The sequence below is a fragment of the Balaenoptera borealis genome, assembly GCF_965194805.1.
Source record: "Balaenoptera borealis genome assembly, chromosome: 7".
NCBI lineage: Eukaryota > Metazoa > Chordata > Mammalia > Artiodactyla > Balaenopteridae > Balaenoptera > Balaenoptera borealis.
Genome location: NC_138864.1, coordinates 20391563 through 20409285, shown reverse-complemented (window position 1 = coordinate 20409285; position 17723 = coordinate 20391563). Strand labels below are relative to the sequence as shown.

Genomic DNA, 17723 nt, shown 5'->3' with positions numbered 1-17723 from the left:
TTCATATTTTGAGAATTAGATAAAAGTGATATGAGAACAGCAGAGTCAAAAATATTTGTAAATGGTTTAAAGTCATAAAAAAATACATCAGACCAAGAATACTTTTATTATATATTTCTACTTAGATGAAAATTATATTTGTCTAAAGAATCATTATTAAAATAGACATATTTTAAACTTTTATCAACCTTGAGTTTGGTTCCTTTTGGTCTAGGTTTATTTTTTTCCACAGTGTATGTGGCCTTATGTTATTTATATGTTTGCTAATATTAAAATGTTGAACTTACAAAAGTAGACTCCTATTGGTAGAAACCACTGTTTCATATACCCAGACCAGAGTTTAAGAAAATGAATTAATGGTGCTATGAAATTATGGAAGCTTCCAACTAATATTCCTAGAGAGACTTAAATGGATAATATTTTATTAATTATCCCCCAGATTATAAAATTGGCTATGTAAAAAGACATAGGTAAATATGATAGTTTGTAGGGAAGAGAAATACCCAGGTTTGCACTCATGTGGGTGGGTAGACCAGAGTCCATAATAGGTGATGTAGGAATAACTGAATTTTGGTAGTGTTCCTAAGTTAGTATAGTTCTTTGCTGAAGAATAAACTTGTTAGGTGTGAAGCCCAGCAAGTTACACTGTTTTTCTTTTATTCAGCAAGGTAATTGGTTTTGGTTAGAGCAAATTCAATTTAATTAACTTCAGTTTAATCCATGAAGAGTTCCACAGGAATGAAAAGTTGCCTTTCAAAGTATTCCTTTATTGTCCCAGTTTTCATTGTAATCTTAATAGTCAAAAAGTGAAAAATTGTTTTTACAATTAAAAAAAAAAACCCTGATTTTACTATTGGACTTTCTTTTTTCCCCAATTTTAGTTTAGAGATAGTACTTTTCATTTTTCACAGTAAACTCATGAGGATTAATAATTTAGTTCATAGAAAGTTGAGTAAAACCCTCAGAAGAAAATTAATGTTAAAAAAAAAAAACAAGTAAAGGAGTAGCTCCCTAAAGATGTAGATTACTCTCTGCTGCATTTTCTATGCTTCCCTTCTTCCTAGGGAACAAGACCAAAAGTCACGCTCTGCTGTCTTGTCTGCCTTCTAACACAGTCAGTGGCTGTTCTTGTGACTTCTTGTAGAGTGTTAAACTGTGTTAGTTATTGAACTTGGGATGCCTGATGTTGTAACTGTACAGTACCAAGGGGTTGAGGACAGGTAAAATTTATATTATCCCTGCATAGATAGAGGGATGAAGAGACCATGGTGTTAGTAATTCAGACACATGCAGCATATTAATTTTTACAGAACATTTAGGCCATATACATTTTAGAACATTACATTGTTACTTCTCTCTTAAATGGTTACACAGAAGAACTGATAAACTCATTTTCTTTTACTAGTCACGAAGGCAGAAATGAGCTTAAGGAATTTTTAGCCGTTTGGCCATTCTCTTATACTTCATAAAGATGTAAATGTGTAATAAAAGGAAGAAATTGGGCAAAGATGAAATATTATGTATTTGTATTTTGAAATCCAAAGTTGATTGGAGAGTAAGCTAAAAATGCATGGAAATTTGAGGGCTTTTTACTTAAGAAGTGTTATGAACATGAAAGCAACGTACGGTTTTATATATAGATCCTCATTTAAAAATTAATTTCTGCGAAGGTATAATAAAAAATGTTAATTAAGTTTAAAAAAATGAGGGCTAATCAGATTTCTCAGAGAATAAGGGAAGAATTGGAAAGTAAGATGTCCTTCCTCTTTTTAGAAAGAGGATTAGTACAGACATGTGTAAACATTTTTCTGTTAAGGACCAAATCCTTAGTTGGCATCTCAGAGAATTGTCCTGATTTGGGACCTTCAGATTTACTTCTTAGACCCTGAAATTTTCCTTTCTGCTGCTTTCCAAACTCCCGAGTCAGTATACCTTACTGGTCATCCTTTATGGGCTTGCTGCTTACTGTTACCCCTCTTACATGTTTGTGGGGGAAGGATCTTAGTGTGTTCTGGGGAGCCCCGTGTACTCTGAAGGGAGCATTGCCTGGTAAAGAGACTTTTGACAGGAAAGCGGGGCAAGAGGTAACTTACTTTTTAAGGTGATCCTGGGGGCAGAAGTAACTGGCTTTATGTGTAGATGCTTTGCAAATAGGCTGTTTTCTACTATAAAAAGTTTAAACGTTTTAGCTTCAGGTAGTTCACTGTATCTGCCCAGTGATACAGGTGGTTGGTAGGTAAAGAGTTCCGTGTTGGTCACGTTGAGCTTGGAGGGCCGAGATTTGGTGACCACATCACAGTAGGAGAGAGAAAGGGATCGGGAGCCCTGCATAAAGGGGCATCATCCTTCATGAATGAAACTGCACACTTGTATGTACTTAGTGATATAAAAATGAGTGAATGAGTAAATGAAACAGTAATTTGGAATTTAAAGTATATTATCTAATCTGAAAACAGTGTTTAAAATGTGTGAAGAGGGTTTGGGGAAGATGTTAAGGAACAACATACAACATAGATGAACAACGTAGATGAAACCCTGATGGCTTTATTAGTGTTTCCCATAGGTGTCTTATATGTAATAACATTGGTGTTATGAATATGAAGTTCACCAAAAGGAAAGCTTTACTTTAAGGACCTTTGCTTTGTGGTTAAAACGGTTTCTTTATTTTAGATCATCTCCTGTACACATCATAGCTACTAGCAAAAGTTTACATTCCTATGCGCGCCCTCCACCGGTGTCCTCTTCTAAGGGTGAGCCAGCCTTCCCTCATCACCACTGGAAGGAGCAAACGCCAGTCAGACACGAAAGGGTAAGTTTATTCATGAGGTTAAACTTCATGAAATTCGTACAGCAGCTGAAAGACATTAACTTTCCCTCTCTAAGCAATTCTCCTGAAGCACATGCAGATGGGAAATAGTCTCGCTCGCTGTTCTCCTACTGATCTGGATTCAGTTTTATGTACAGCTCTATTAACTGTTAGGAAAGTTTGTTACCAGTGGGAACATGCATTTAACTAAAACTTCCCAGAACTTCAGTTTTCAAAGGCGATTTTTTCCCCTAAGTTTAGAATGATTAAGTTATCCACTAATAAGAAAGTCTGGGGACTTCCCTGGCCATCCAGTGGTTAAGACTGTGCCTCCAGTGCAGGGGGCCAGGGTTCGATCTCTGGTCAGGGAGCTAGATCCGGCATGCCACAACTAAGACCCGGCATAGCTAGCTAGCTAGGTAGGTAGGTAGATAGATAGATAGATAGTCTGAAGACACAAATTAACAAAATACATCTTACAGAAAAAAAACCTAGAAAATTTGTAATATTTTTTCTACAGGCAAACAGTGAGTCAGAATCTGGCATTTTCTGCATGTCCTCCCTCTCGGATGATGACGACTTGGGGTGGTGCAATTCCTGGCCTTCGACTGCTTGGCACTGTTTTTTGAAAGGTAAAAAATGCTTGAATTCTTTACAGTTTACTTGTGTAGCAAGCACACTAGTCACATACCTAATACTTGTTTTTTACTTAAACTGTAGGCACACGACTGTGTTTTCATAAGGGAAGCAATAAGGAATGGCAGGATGTGGAAGATTTTGCTAGAACTGAAGGCTGCGATAATGAGGAAGATCTCCAGATGGGCACTCACAAGGTTGATTTAAAATTCTTCAAACTTTTCCAAGTCTTTCAAAAGGGAACATAGGTTTATTATTAATCTACAGGTGTATCCTCCCATTTTCTTCCATGTTTAAATGACATTTTACATTTTGGGAGGAGCTTTTGTGACTACTCTGTTGCTTAGCCTGATGGAGAGGAGCAGTGACTTTAGGTTTTACCTTTATAATGAAGCTTGTTAGATGGGAAAAAGAGTATTTCTTAGCACTTTTTACACATTTTCTTTTGGGGAAAATTAAACTGGCATTAAACACAAAATGAATAAATAAGCAAACCAAAGCCTTATCTTAGGTAATCTACAAAGTGGTTAATTCTCCTATGGATAAGTGAGAATTGATTGAGTTACTTTTAAAATGACCCATTAAAATGCTGGTATTTTCTAAGTCGATAAGCAAAGGCAGTAGTGGGCAGCAGTAGCATAAATGTTGGATGAAACCTTTATCTTTGAAATCTTCAATTTCTCCATCTCCACTGTGGGCAGAGAAATTGGGCATGTGAAGTGTGCTTGTGTAAAATTCCTGTTTTGCTCCTGCTGTCCCCTACTAGTGAGTTTCTTGAGAACAGCAGTCCTGACTTGGCTGCCTTCAGTCTCCCCTTCTTGCTGTAAGCATTACATAGTGAAGTTCACCGTAGTCCGACTTCAGCCTCTGCTGCTCTACTAAAATTGTCTCAAAGGTTACTAGCTTTATTTTGATTTCTAAAGAGACTTCTGCTTGTTCTTTTTGACATTTCTGCAGTGTTTGACATAGTGGATTGTCTTCCCTTGATTTGCGTAGCATGGCAGTGCCCTGCTTCTCCTTCTGATGTCTTGTCTGTTTCGACTGGTGGCTTGTCTGCCCATGATGTTGAATGTTAATAAGGTTCTACCCTTCCTCACTCTCTTCACCACTTTTTCTCTGATGATAATGTCGACAGCAGCTCTTTGGTGGCCGGTGGAAACTGCTTTGGTCTTGGAGTCAGGAAAGCTGGGCTCTTTCTAGCTCTGCCAGCAGCTATTCGCATGACTGGCCTTGGGCAGTCTATCAGCCCCACTGGGTGTTGCCTTCCTGATCTGTAAGATGGAACTGGGATTAGCTTTAAGTTCTTATAGCTCTAAGAATTAGAAGATTCTGTAATCTAGTTATTAGTGTAGCCAACACTGGATTCACCTTTTTCTTCCCCATCCAGGTCCATTTTTCCCCTTTTAAGAGTATTACTACCCTTTCTTGATTGCCAGATGCAAGACCTTTCTTTCTTTCTTTTCTTTCTTTTTTTTTTTTAATATTTATGTATTTATTTCGCTGTGTTGCAGCACGTGTGCTCTTCGTTGCATCGCACGGGCTTCTCTCTAGTTGTGGCGCGTGGGCTCCAGAGCGCGCGCGCTTAGTTGCCCCGTGGCATGTGGGATCTTAGTTCCCCGACCAGGGATTGAACGTGTGTCCCCTGCATTGGAAGGCAGATTCGTAACCACTGGACCACCAGGGAAGTCCTCAAAACCTTTTCTTGATTGCTTCATTCAAAACATGAATGAAGTTGACTGTTTCCTCTCTTTGTATTCAGTTGATCCATTCTGTTTCCTTAAAGATTTTTTACATTTATCCTTTTCTTTCATTAGTTACTTTGACTGGACACTGTAGCTAGCTGTTGGCATGTCTGTCTCCTTCGTTTTTCTGTGAATTTAAGGGTAGGGATCATGTGTTTTCAGAGCCTAGCACCTGGCATGTACTAAGTGCTCAATAAATATTGGTTGAATTTAAATTCAGCCCGGTTCTACCACCACTGCACTTGTCAGTTCAAGACTGTAATGGGGTTCTCTCGTTATATCTTCCAATTGAATATTAGAGGTACCTTTTATCTGTCGTCTTTGTCATCACCTTAAAATCAACAATTATATTAATAAAAGTATTTTCATTGACTTCCCAATACCTTCTCAAAGGAAAGTTTAAGCACTTTGCCTGTCTTTAAGATCCCTTTACTTACTTACTAACTGGGCCCTCCTTTGCAGTCTTATTTGCCCCAGCTCTGAACTAATCTTGTATTTTTAGCAGATGCTCAGCACTCTACAAAGAAGTTACTAGTCACAACTATTCCTGGTGTAAGGCATGTTCTTGTACCTTTCTAAATTGCATTCTTCTTTTAGATTCCAGTTCAAATGGGAATCGAAACCTCTCCCCCCAATCTTTTTCTCTTGGAGTTAATATCTCCCTTTATTAAACTCCATTAGCATTATTTGTACTTGGATTGAAGCACTTACTCCAGTCGGCTTTATATTGTAGTAATATCTGCCTTTCTTCGCTACTGGGTTGAAAGCTCCTTAATGGCAAGGATCCTGTCTTGTTTATTTTTACCTTTTCCACAAAGTCTTACACATAATAGGAACTTCACTCCATGTTGAATTGAACATTGCCAATTTATTTAATCTATGCATGTATTTCCAGGGCTATGGTTCTGATGGTCTAAAGTTGTTATCACATGAAGAAAGTATATCATTTGGCGAGTCTGTACTGAAGTTGACTTTTGATCCTGGTACAGTAGAAGATGGTTTACTTACTGTAGAGTGTAAACTGGACCACCCTTTCTATGTTAAAAATAAAGGTAGGGCTTCAATTTTGAATTTGTAGTAACTTTTTAAAGAAAGCTTCTTAAATCTATAATTATGTCTTGTGGCATAATTCTTTGATGATTAAGAAAAAAATTTTTGAAGGGAAAACTTCTTTCAAACTAATTAATACTACCATAGGAAATGCCTTATAATAATACCTAATGATGTTTAAATGTCTTAGCAGTAGTCAGGTGGAGCTCTACTTCCTGTGGGTATGAACTTGTAGATTCATGTAGCATACTATAATAAGCTCTCTGTTGTTTTGATATAGTTTGGGGAATGGAGTATTCTGGTAATTGAATTTTGGTTGAGGCCAAATATGCTTTACACCTGAATCACATTAACACTCTTGTCATACGTAATGATTCAGAGACTATTTCATGGTCTCAATCATCATCATTTATCATTTACTGTCTTGTAGGTCAGTGGAAGTGCTGATTGATAGAATTTGATATATTAGTAAAATGCTGAATTAAACTAGTTTTGGAGGGCTTTTGCATTGTTTAAATAAAACACTTGGATTTGCTTTGTGGCAAAGATACATGACTTGTGTTATAAATCTATCACATACTTTTTATTTTTAAGACTCAGAAGTGACATATCTATCATATAATAAATAATTTGGATGCTTTCTGTCAATCTCCGTCCTTTATATAACAATAGTTTGCTTTAACTTTAGGTTGGTCATCATTTTATCCAAGCTTGACTGTGGTACAGCATGGCATTCCGTGTTGTGAAATTCATGTTGGTGATGTATGTCTACCTCCTGGACACCCCGATGCCATTAATTTTGATGATTCAGGTGTTTTTGATACATTTAAAAGGTAATATTGAATTCCTTTTTTTTCTCTCTGAAAAAAAATTAAAGTTTACTCTTAATCTCCCTAATGATTGCTGTTTAGGAGGTTAAACCTTTAAAGATCAGAGAATTATAAAAGGACTACTTAGAAGAGGTATATACAGTTGACTCCTGAACAACACAGGGGTTAGGGGCACTGACCCTCTACACAGTCGAAAATCCACATATAACTTACAGCCAGCCCTCTGTGTAGGCAGATTAAACCAACCATGGACTGAGTAGTATTTACTATTGAAAAAAATCCATGTGTAAGTGGACCCATGCAGTTCAAACCCACAGTGTTCAAGGGTCAACTGTATATGAATAAATGAAAAAGTACTCGGTAATTAAAGTAAAATAATAGTTCGAGTTTTTTATTATTAATTTATTTATTTTTGGCTGAGTTGGGTCTTCGTTATTGCATGCAGACTTTCTCTAGTTGTGGCGAGCAGGGGCTACCCTTCGTGGTGGTGCATGGGCTTCTCATTGTGGTGGCTTCTCTTGTTGCGGAGCACGGGCTCTAGGTGCGCGGGCTCAGTAGTTGTGGCTCGCGGGCTCAGTAGTTGTGGCACATGGGCTCAGTAGTTGTGGTGCACGGGCTTAGTTACTCCGCGGCATGTGGGATCTTCCCGGACCAGGGCTTGAACCCGTGTCCCCTGCACTGGCAGGCGGATCCTTAACCACTGCACCACCAGGGAAGTCCCTCAAGAGGAGTTTTATGAAGAATGAAATAATGCCATTTGCAGCAACATGGGTGGACCTAGAGATTATCATACTAAGTGGAGTAAGTCAGAGAAAAATACCATATATCATCACTTATATGTGGAATCTAAAAAATGATGCAAATGAACTTATTTACAAAACAGAATTAGACTCACAGAAATAGAAAACAAACTTATAGTTACCTAAGGGGAAGGGGGTAGGGAGGGATAAATTAGGAGTTCGGGATTAACAGATCCTAATATATAAATTGCTATATACATAATAGATAAACAACAAGGTCCTGCTGTATAGTACAGGGACGTATGTAATAAACTATAAAGGATAGGAATCTGAAGAAGAATATGTATATTATATATATATAACTGAATCGCTTTGCTGTATATCAGTAACTAACACAATATTGTAAATCAACTATACTTCAAAAAAAGAAGACTTTTACATGGAGTAGTGATGTAGGAAAAGTGACTTCATAAAACATTTAAGATTAGATTAGGAAAATACCACATATGTCTAGGAATTAAATAGATCATCTTTGATAGTTAAGAAAAAAAAAATTTGCTAAATCTGGCCAGTTGTTTTGAACCAGACCATAAGTCTGTTAATTGTATTTTTTTTTTTTTTTTAGTTAACTGTGTCTTCGTTTACTATTCATTTTGACCAAGGGCATTAGTTGCATGGATTAAAAATTGTAAAAACAGCAAAAAGTTGACATTTGGAAAGACTTAAAAGGAAAGTGATTTTTCCTGAGATCACCCTATTAGTTAGTGGTAGAATAGGACAAGAACCCATGTGTGCTGACATTCAAGAAAGTTGACCAACTGTCTGAATTTGTGCAGAACTTTTCTGGTTTTAGCACTGAAAGTCCTGCAGCACTGGAAACCCTTCAGTCCTGGGAAAACGGGGGCAGTTGGTCACCCTCCTCCCAGAAGGAACCCAGAGAAAGTATATGATATCTGGGATTTTAAGACCCATTCTTTCTTTTTCTTTTTTTTTTTTTTTTAAAAAAAGAGCTTTTATTTATTTTATTTATTTACTTTTGGCTGCATTGGGTCTTCGTTGCTGTGCGTGGGCTTTCTCTAGTTGCAGCGAGCAGGGGCTACTCTTTGTTGCGGTGCATGGGCTTCTCAGTGCAGTGGTTTCTCTTGTTGCGGAGCACGGGCTCTAGGCGCGCGGGCTTTAGTAGCTGTGGCTCACGGTCTCTAGAGCTGAGGCTCAGTCGTTGTGGTGCATGGGCTCAGTAGTTGTGGCTCACGGGTTCTAGAGCACAAGCTCAGAAGTTGTGGCGCACAGGCTTAGTTGCTCCGCGGCATGTGGGATCTTCCCGGACCAGGGCTTGAATCCATGTCCCCTGTATTGGCAGGCAGATTCTTAACCACTGCACCACCAGGGAAGCCCTAAGCCCCATTCTTTAAGATAATTATCAAATCCATAGGCCTTTAAGTAGAGAATTCTCAAGAACTTCTGCTGGCCTGAAGATTTTAAATAAATTCAGTTTAATATAATAAAATAGAAGGTTAATACGTTTTTTTATTTTGAAAGCATAAGTGAGACTATTTTTAAAAAACATTTTAAAAAAGCAACCAGCACAGGGCCTGGCACAGGCTATATGCTCAATAAACATCTGCAAGATTGGAATGTAAATGCTGTTTGACTCTCTTTTATACAGTCTTTTTTGAAAAACAAGACATTGTTAAGGTCCAGTACTCAGAGTATTCTTAGGATTCAGATCCGTGATACCTCTAATGTTTGGTGAGAGTGTAAATGGATAAAAAAGTTTTGGAAGATAATTTCGCTTTATTGTCTACCAGTGAATATCAGCAGTTCCATTTCTCTGTATGTACACCATAGAGAAGTAAATGCTTGTAGACATGCACTAGGCGATGTGTAAAGTTCAAGCTGTGTTGCTCATGATAGCAAAAACGTGGAAACAGTATCAGTACTCATTCACTGGAGACTGAATGCATATAGTGTGATATAATCATACAATGGAATTCTTTCTGTCAGTGGAAGATGAATGAACCGTAGCCATACATTTTAAAACATGGATCAACTTTAGAAATAATGTTAAGTAAAAATTAGTCTGGAATCAGATGTTCTTTGGAAATATATCTAATAAAATTATAAATCTAATTACACTTATATAATCTTTCTATAGTATATAAAATACACATTATACAGTTACACCAGGGATCCTCAAGTTCACCCCCAGGTTCAGTGATTTACTGGGAGGGCTCACAGGATTTAGTACTTAGTCATACGCACAGCTATGATACCTTACATTGAAAGGATATGAAGCAAAGTCGTGAACAGGAAAGACGTGGGCTTAAGTCTGGGGAAGCCAGGCTTCCAGGAGTCCTCTCCCGGTGGAGTCACACAGGACAAGCTTATTTCCCTCAGCAGTGAGTTACGACAACATGTATGAATCGTTATCTACCGGGAAGCTTATTAGACATGCGGCACCAGGGGTTTTATTGGCAGCTGGTTGCATAGGCTGCCTCTGCCTGGCATATACCAAAAGCTTCCAAAAGGAAAGCAGGTGTTTAGGGTAAACCGTATTTTTTGTACATACAGTTTAGGAACAGTGAGCCACTCTTATCAGTTGTGGGTATGATGGGAACCCTCCCGAAATCCAAGTTCCAGATGCTAGTCAAGGGCCAGCCTGTAAGTAACCCTTTGAAAGGACAGCAAGCCTGCAATGTTAACTCGTTTCTGCACAATGAAACATTATATGTTAATATAATAGCTATTTTAACATAATTAATGTCACTACAGTTTTTATCGTATTTATGAATGAATTTTATAATAAAATTGTTGGGAAATTAAGGGAATGATTAACAGTTCAGGAGAATGGTTACTTCTGGGGGTGGCAAATGTAGAACTTTAGTGATATTAGAAATATCCTATTTCCTTGTTATTTTAAAAATTTTATTATACATATATATATTCTTTTCCATATTCTTTTCCATTATGGTTTATCCCAGGATATTGAATATAGTTCCCTGTGCTATACAGTAGGACCTTGTTGTTTATCCATCCTGTATATAATATCAGTAGTTTGCATCTGCTAATCCCAAACTGCCAATCCCTCCCTCCCCCACTCTTCCTCCTCCTTGGCAGCCACAGGTCTGTTCTCTGTGTCTTTGAGTCTGTTTCATAGATATGTTCACTTGTGTCGTATTTTATCTTACTTTAGTATTATTTTTTATTTTTATTTTTATTTTTGGCTGCACCGCGTGGCTTGCAGGATCTTAGTTCCCCGACCAGGGATTGAACTCAGGCCCTTGGTAGTGAAATCACGGAGTCCTAACCAGTGGACCATCAGGGAATTCTCTGTCGTATTTTAGATCATATGGTTGTCTTTCTCTTTGACTTACTTTGCTTAGTACGATAATCTCTAGGCCCATCCATGTTGCTGCAAATGCAAGCCTCAGTGTTTTAACTGTAAAATGGAGGTGATAACACCTGCCTAACTCTACTCCTTGTTGTGAGGACTAGAAATTATAGTATCCAGCTGGCACACAATAGGTGCTCTTGGGTCATGCTGTTCTAGGAAGGGCACTGGAGTAGATGTTAGCTTGCTGAGGACCAGAAGAAGTCAGCAATAACCTGATGAGCTCTTAAACACAATAGGTGGCTCTTTTGTAGAAAGGAAGCTTCCAAGTGAGAGCTTGAGTTGAAGAAGCCCATTTGAGACATTGGGTATTGAGGCCAATCTTCTAGGCATCACACAGGTTTAGGATAGTCACTTTACCAATCTAGACTACTTCTACAGTAATAATTGATACCCCAGTTGAGTACCTGCTGTGTGCTCACCTCTGCCTTAAGTGTTTTATAGTCTGTTCTTCCAGCTGTGCAACACTGCATAGCATGTATTACCTTCATTTTAGAGCTAAGTAAGCTGAGGCTAGAGGGTTACCTGCCCAAGGTCATGCCATTAGTAAGTGGCAGAGATGGGCTTTGAGCCCAATTAAAATTTTATATTATTATGTTCTCCAGAATGATTTATTTTACCCTCTCAGTCAGTCGTCATTCATTTTGAGAGCCTAGTATGTGCCGACATTGGGGATTGAAGATCAGTTAGGACGTAGGCCTGCCTCTTTGCTTGCGGTCTAGAGCAGGGGATGGATGAGGCCGTGGGTACCGTGTGGAGGTGCTGGTTGGGAGGCAGTGTAGCCTGGTCAGCAACATGGCTCTGCAGCGGACCGCCTGGACTCGCAGCCGGGCTCTGCGATAGCTCTGCTGCGGAAACTGGGGTAAGTTAATTTTTCCACGGGTCTTCAGAAAAAAGAAAAAAGCTGTAAAATGTGGATCATATTGAAGGGAGGGTTAAGTGAGTTAATATTTCTGATTCGGTTAATAGACACTATACTATTGTAGTTTTTCTTTAAGAGTAATAGACAGTGACGGTGGGAAGGGGCATCCTAAGCTCGAGGAATGGCATGTAGAAAAGAAGTGAGGTGAAATAAGGCACATTTTAGGAAGAGATAGCAAAGAGAGCGAATGCTCAGTATAGCAAAAAATTAAGCTTTTTTAAAAAGATATTTTATGTAATATAATGCTGTAGTCATGTCAAAATCTGAATTCTGTGATTGACTATTTCAAGCTACTTTAAATTGTATCCATAATGGAAATGGATGACGGTTACATTTGTACCACTAGATGGTGGAGTTTTCAAATTTCAGTAGTCAATTAGCTTACCCTATTTTTAAATCTTTCGGTATTTCAAATTGTAATTATTTTCCTGCAGTAGAAATTAATAATTTTGTGTCAGGTTCATTTACAAATGCATAAGTTTGCTATTTTTCTAAATTACATATGAGAGGGGCTTCAGATAGCAAAAATTATTTCTCTGGCATAATACTGATTGCTAAGCATTTATTGGATGATTTTGGAGTCATACTTGTAAGTACATTTATTTCATGTAATACCTTTAAAAAAGCAGATGTTGTGTGGTTGATAATTGGTAAAAGTCATTTTCACTGTGTGCAGTGAATGGCGTGCACCTCACTCACGTAGCCCTCCATATGTCAGACTCATCCATAATCGCACATTGCTTCACCTGTCGGCGGATACTATTCCTGTAGCTGTTATCAACCTGCTGACGGACTGCCAGAATCGCTGTTTCAGGGAGAGAAAGAGGAGTTGGGGTTGAAGTGAAAGATTTTCTGCTGAGATTACCAGTGTAAGCAGTAGACGTTAACAGAGTTGGAACAAGAGAATTCTCTTGACAGGTATACTTTTAGGCTGTGGTCTACGTTATTTCTAATTTTCAGATGATGTTTTCAGTTAATCTGATGATGATTCACCTTGAGGTTTGCCAACAGCAGTGCAGAGTACCATGGTACTCGTGAGGAAACCTGGGGCTTTGGAGCTGGACAAACAGATCTGGGTTGAGAGCTAGTAGCTGTGAGGCCTTGGGTGAACAATACATTATCTTTTTTAGCCTGTTTCTTCATATAAAGAGAGGATAATGATAATCGCCACGCAAGCTTGTTGAGAAAATGAGATGATGTGGAGAGCTTATATACCTATATAAACTGAACATACCTAACAAAATGTGGCCTTTCCTGATCAATGTGGGGTTTTAAGTTATTAGGCTGTTATAATATATGGATAGCCTTTAGGGGAGACTAATGCATGTATGACTGTATTTACATGTCATTGTAAACAAATGACCCAGGCTACTGTGCATTTTAAGTTCCTTTAGCTACATTTAACCACTTCTATCTGTCCTTACCCAACATCTTGTCTTCTGTGGTAGTTAGTCCTTAGGCCTGGTATATGCTTGCTACTCTGTTTTAATTTTGTAGTTTCAGGCTTCTAGAGGTCAACAAACTAGATTATCACATTTGTCAAAAAATGAATCTAAAGTAGGAATAAGTGAGTTGTATGGGATCTGAAGAAGAAGCTTGCTATGAATAAAGTATGTGGATTGTAACAGATTCCTTTGGGGTGGGGAGGCTTGGAAGTCTTTTATAAAAACATTTTGTATTCTCTTGAGAATAAAAAAAATAAATTTAGTAAATGCATACATAAGCTTTCATCTTACAAGCAACTATCAATGGTGAAGTTGCTAAAGTAGTGTTGGTAACATTATTTAAGGTAAAATACATTGAAATTTCCAATCAGATCTTAAGGGTCTTTTTTTTTTTTAATCCTGTTTTCACAAATCAGATAACTATACTGAATTAAAATCCTGTTAATGAATTTATGTATTTATTTACAGCTATGACTTCACGCCTATGGATTCTTCCGCAGTCTACGTGTTAAGTAGCATGGCTCGCCAGCGTCGTGCATCTTTGTCTTGTGGAGGACCTGGAGGTCAAGACTTTGAAAGATCTGGATTCAGTAAAAACTGTGGCTCCCCGGGATCCTCACAGCTCTCTTCCAATCCCTTGTACGCTAAAGCTGTCAAAACCCACAGCTCAGGGACTGCGAGTGCCACTTCTCCTAACAAGTGCAAAAGACCAATGAATGCCTTCATGCTTTTTGCCAAAAAATACAGAGTTGAATATACTCAGATGTATCCAGGGAAAGATAACAGGTAAAAATAGTGATAATTCTGACTATAATAATTCAGTAACACTTCTGTGCAGTTCATAGGAACTGGGATAGTTAAGTTATTCTTCAATAGCTTTCATTATTGAATTCTGTTTTCCAGGTTGATTTTAAAGTAAATTGTTTTAAGTGGAACTTTTAGGGTCATGTGTAACTGTTTTATAATACCTAGACAGATAATTAGGTTAGCTAAGAGGTAAGGATCTGCCTTCTAAAATATTAAATGTCACTTGCCTGTCAGAGGACACAGTTCTAACAACTGTTCCATCTTTATAGAAAAGACTAGCACCTTCTTGTGTCAGATCTCAAGGATGTACTTATTTTACACCTGTGTCATACTATGGGATGTGCAGGCATTGGCAGTTTGTAATGACTGCCAGATTTGTCAGAAGACTGAGAGGTGTCCTCAGTAGAGCCCAGGGGTAAAAATTAACAGTGCTAGTCCTTCCTACTGTTTGCTTGTCCCATACCTCACCTCTTAGAATCCTCTACAGCTCACTTCCTCTCAAACCAACCAAGTTCTCCACGAATTAAAATTATCTTCTCCATTCTTCCTAGGTCCCTTAACCCTTGATATTCTGAGAAAAGTCAAATGATTATGCACATAAAATAATTCAGCTTTGAATTCCGGTTTTAATGACTCGTGATCTTAATTTTTTATATATATATATATATATATATATGAGATATAATTGACATATGACATTATATTAGTTTCAGGTGCACAACATAATGATTTGCTATTTGTATATATTAAGAAATGATCACAACTAGTCTAATTAATATCCATCACCATACATAGTTAGGAATTTTTTTTCCTGTGATAGGAACTTTTAAGATCTACTTTCTTAGCAATTTTCAAATATACCACACAGTATTATTCACTATACTCACCCTGCTGTACATTACAGCTCCATCACTTATAACTGGAAGTTTGTACCTGTTGACCATCTTCACCCATTTTTCCCACCCCAAGTACTTCCATTTTAAAAAGAGAAGCTTCTTATACCAAGTGCATCTCTGACTTGGAAGTTGATACAAATGTGAATACTTTTTAATCAATTTCACTAGTAAATGTGTCAACCATTATATGGTACCTTTAACTCGGAGACTATAAAAACTGGTTTTTATTTTAATAAAAGAAGATGCAGTGCAATGTTGAACTGCATCGACTTACTGGATTAAAAAATATATACATTTACTACATTTTAAACTTCTTTTTAAGGAGTAGAGCTTCTGTGGTGACTGTTCTTCTAAAGCTCAGATGCCTGTTCTCTAGCTTCCATGTCAGCCATTGTGAAATCTTCTGTATGTCCTTCATGCAGTCATTCCACACCACCTGTTTCGTATGAGTGTCATGAAATTCAGGGTTAAGGGTGAAGCTCTTCACAAAAGGGAAACAGTTTGTGTCTGCCTGTTCTGGATGAGACCATTTTAGTAGGTTTGGGAGCAAATTAATAAATAGGAAACAGCTTCAAATTTCTATCATGATGGGTCTTACCAGTTTGACTTTCTCCCCTTTGAGTTTATCCAATTTTCTTAATAAGTGTAAATGTTGCCTGAGGTTTTTTTGGTGTTGTCTTTGGAGATGAGTGGTAAGTGTGCACAGTTAGCGCCACCACATGCTCACTGCGGCTGCATGAACGAAAAAAGGCTTATCGTGACTATTTGATGGGTTATGGGCACAAACAGAAAGTAAGAATACCTTCCAATACAAGGTGAATACTTTATGCTGCTGATACTAAACATTGTCTGCCTTAATAATCTTAAACATCTTTGGAAGACCGATGTACCCAATGGTAATTCAAACAAACCATTTCTTTGAAATATTTAACTTTTTTCTTCAAATCTAAGCTGTGTAAAATATCCAGTTTTTAGCCATTTTAGATATTGGCCCTATTCCAGGAGGCTTTAATTGCCAAGATTATGATGAATGGACCATATGACTTCAGATTTTACTGGAAATGAGTACAGTAGTCTTGACCTTTCCCCTTCTCTATGTTGGATGAGATTTTTGTCTTTCAACTTTCTATTTCTTCCTAAAGTAGCAGCACTTGACGTGAGTTTTCTGAAAAATTCTTGCTTTCAACACTGTGTAAATGTTTCTTTTACAGAGCCATAAGTGTGATCCTTGGTGACAGGTGGAAGAAAATGAAGAATGAAGAGAGGAGAATGTATACATTAGAAGCAAAGGCTTTGGCTGAAGAACAAAAACGTTTAAATCCTGACTGTTGGAAAAGGAAAAGAACCAATTCAGTATGTTTCAACAAGTAGTTGCTTAAAGTGATCTTGACTTAACTCCAAAATTGTACTAGCGTATTGGAGCAGTTGTTAGAAGCTTTAAAAGGGCGTTGATGCTGTTTTTCAGCCTTCTTATCTTTCAGAACCTAAATAATGTTTGCACACCATCGTATAAGGCAGGCTGCCTTTCGTCATTAGTGCCATTTACTCTTTTAGCATGGAAAGTAGGAATGTTTGCTACAGATGCTGAACTGGAAGAATCTGGAATGAGTATTTCTGGTTGGGTGGAAAGATGGGGGTCATTAACTCATTACTATCACAGGAGAAGAATTTTCTAATTTGGGGTGGTATGTCTCAACAGCCTTTCTTTTCTTAATTGGTGATGGGCTGTGGAGGTGGGGGTAAATAACCAGCCTTCATGGGGACTTGTGACATTTGCACAGAATTTCTAGGTTAAATATCTCAGCAAGGAGAAGAAATAGAAAGGCCCGGGAAGGCTAGTAAACAAGTTTGCACCATAATAATGCTGTATTGGATAGACCTGATTCTTAAAACTTTTCCATTACTAGACTAGCATCTTTTAAGTAAGTGTTTTCGATTAATTACAAGAAAACGTCACATGACTGATTGATGGAACAGAATGAGCTCGATTTGAAATATCATTTAAAGACAAAGGGACAGCATCAGTACTTCGCAGCAGGACGGCTGGCCAAGGACGTTCTAATTCATTCTCTGTATTTGTCTATTTCTGTATAGTAACATGCGGTTCTCATCCGCATAAGAATTTCTTATAAAGAAGCAGTCAGCAGTCAGATTCCAGTATGAGGGTGACTGAACTAGATTTTTGAAGTTCTTTAGGATTCCATGTGGTAGGACTTTGCCTGGATCCCCTTTCATGTCTGCTCATCCTAGTCCATCTCTCTTGTCTCAGCATTTTCATAAATTTTCTGGATGCTTGGACCATCAGGTATTATCAGACTTTAAAAAATCACCACCTTTGAGAAAGCGATCTGTTTTTAATAGTATGGTTATTAACATTATATTATCCATCTTAGCTTTCATTTGTAGAATTACTATGTATTGATTTGTAAACATTCACTGAGTTATTAATTTTATCTCC

The 17723-nt window shown here is 37.8% G+C and overlaps 1 protein-coding gene across 4 annotated transcripts in view; it reads left to right on the top strand.

Moving 5' to 3' along the window:
- Window positions 1-17723, top strand: part of HBP1 (HMG-box transcription factor 1) — a 31538-nt gene that overhangs the window by 11854 nt on the left and 1961 nt on the right. For all 4 annotated transcript variants that reach the window (XM_082399834.1, XM_082399837.1, XM_082399835.1 and 1 more), the window contains exons 4-10: window positions 2671-2809; window positions 3327-3438; window positions 3527-3639; window positions 6080-6236; window positions 6923-7067; window positions 14031-14348; window positions 16477-16618. In XM_082399834.1, coding sequence (XP_082255960.1) covers window positions 2671-2809; window positions 3327-3438; window positions 3527-3639; window positions 6080-6236; window positions 6923-7067; window positions 14031-14348; window positions 16477-16618 — 1126 coding nt within the window. The remainder of the gene's footprint in view (window positions 1-2670; window positions 2810-3326; window positions 3439-3526; window positions 3640-6079; window positions 6237-6922; window positions 7068-14030; window positions 14349-16476; window positions 16619-17723) is intronic.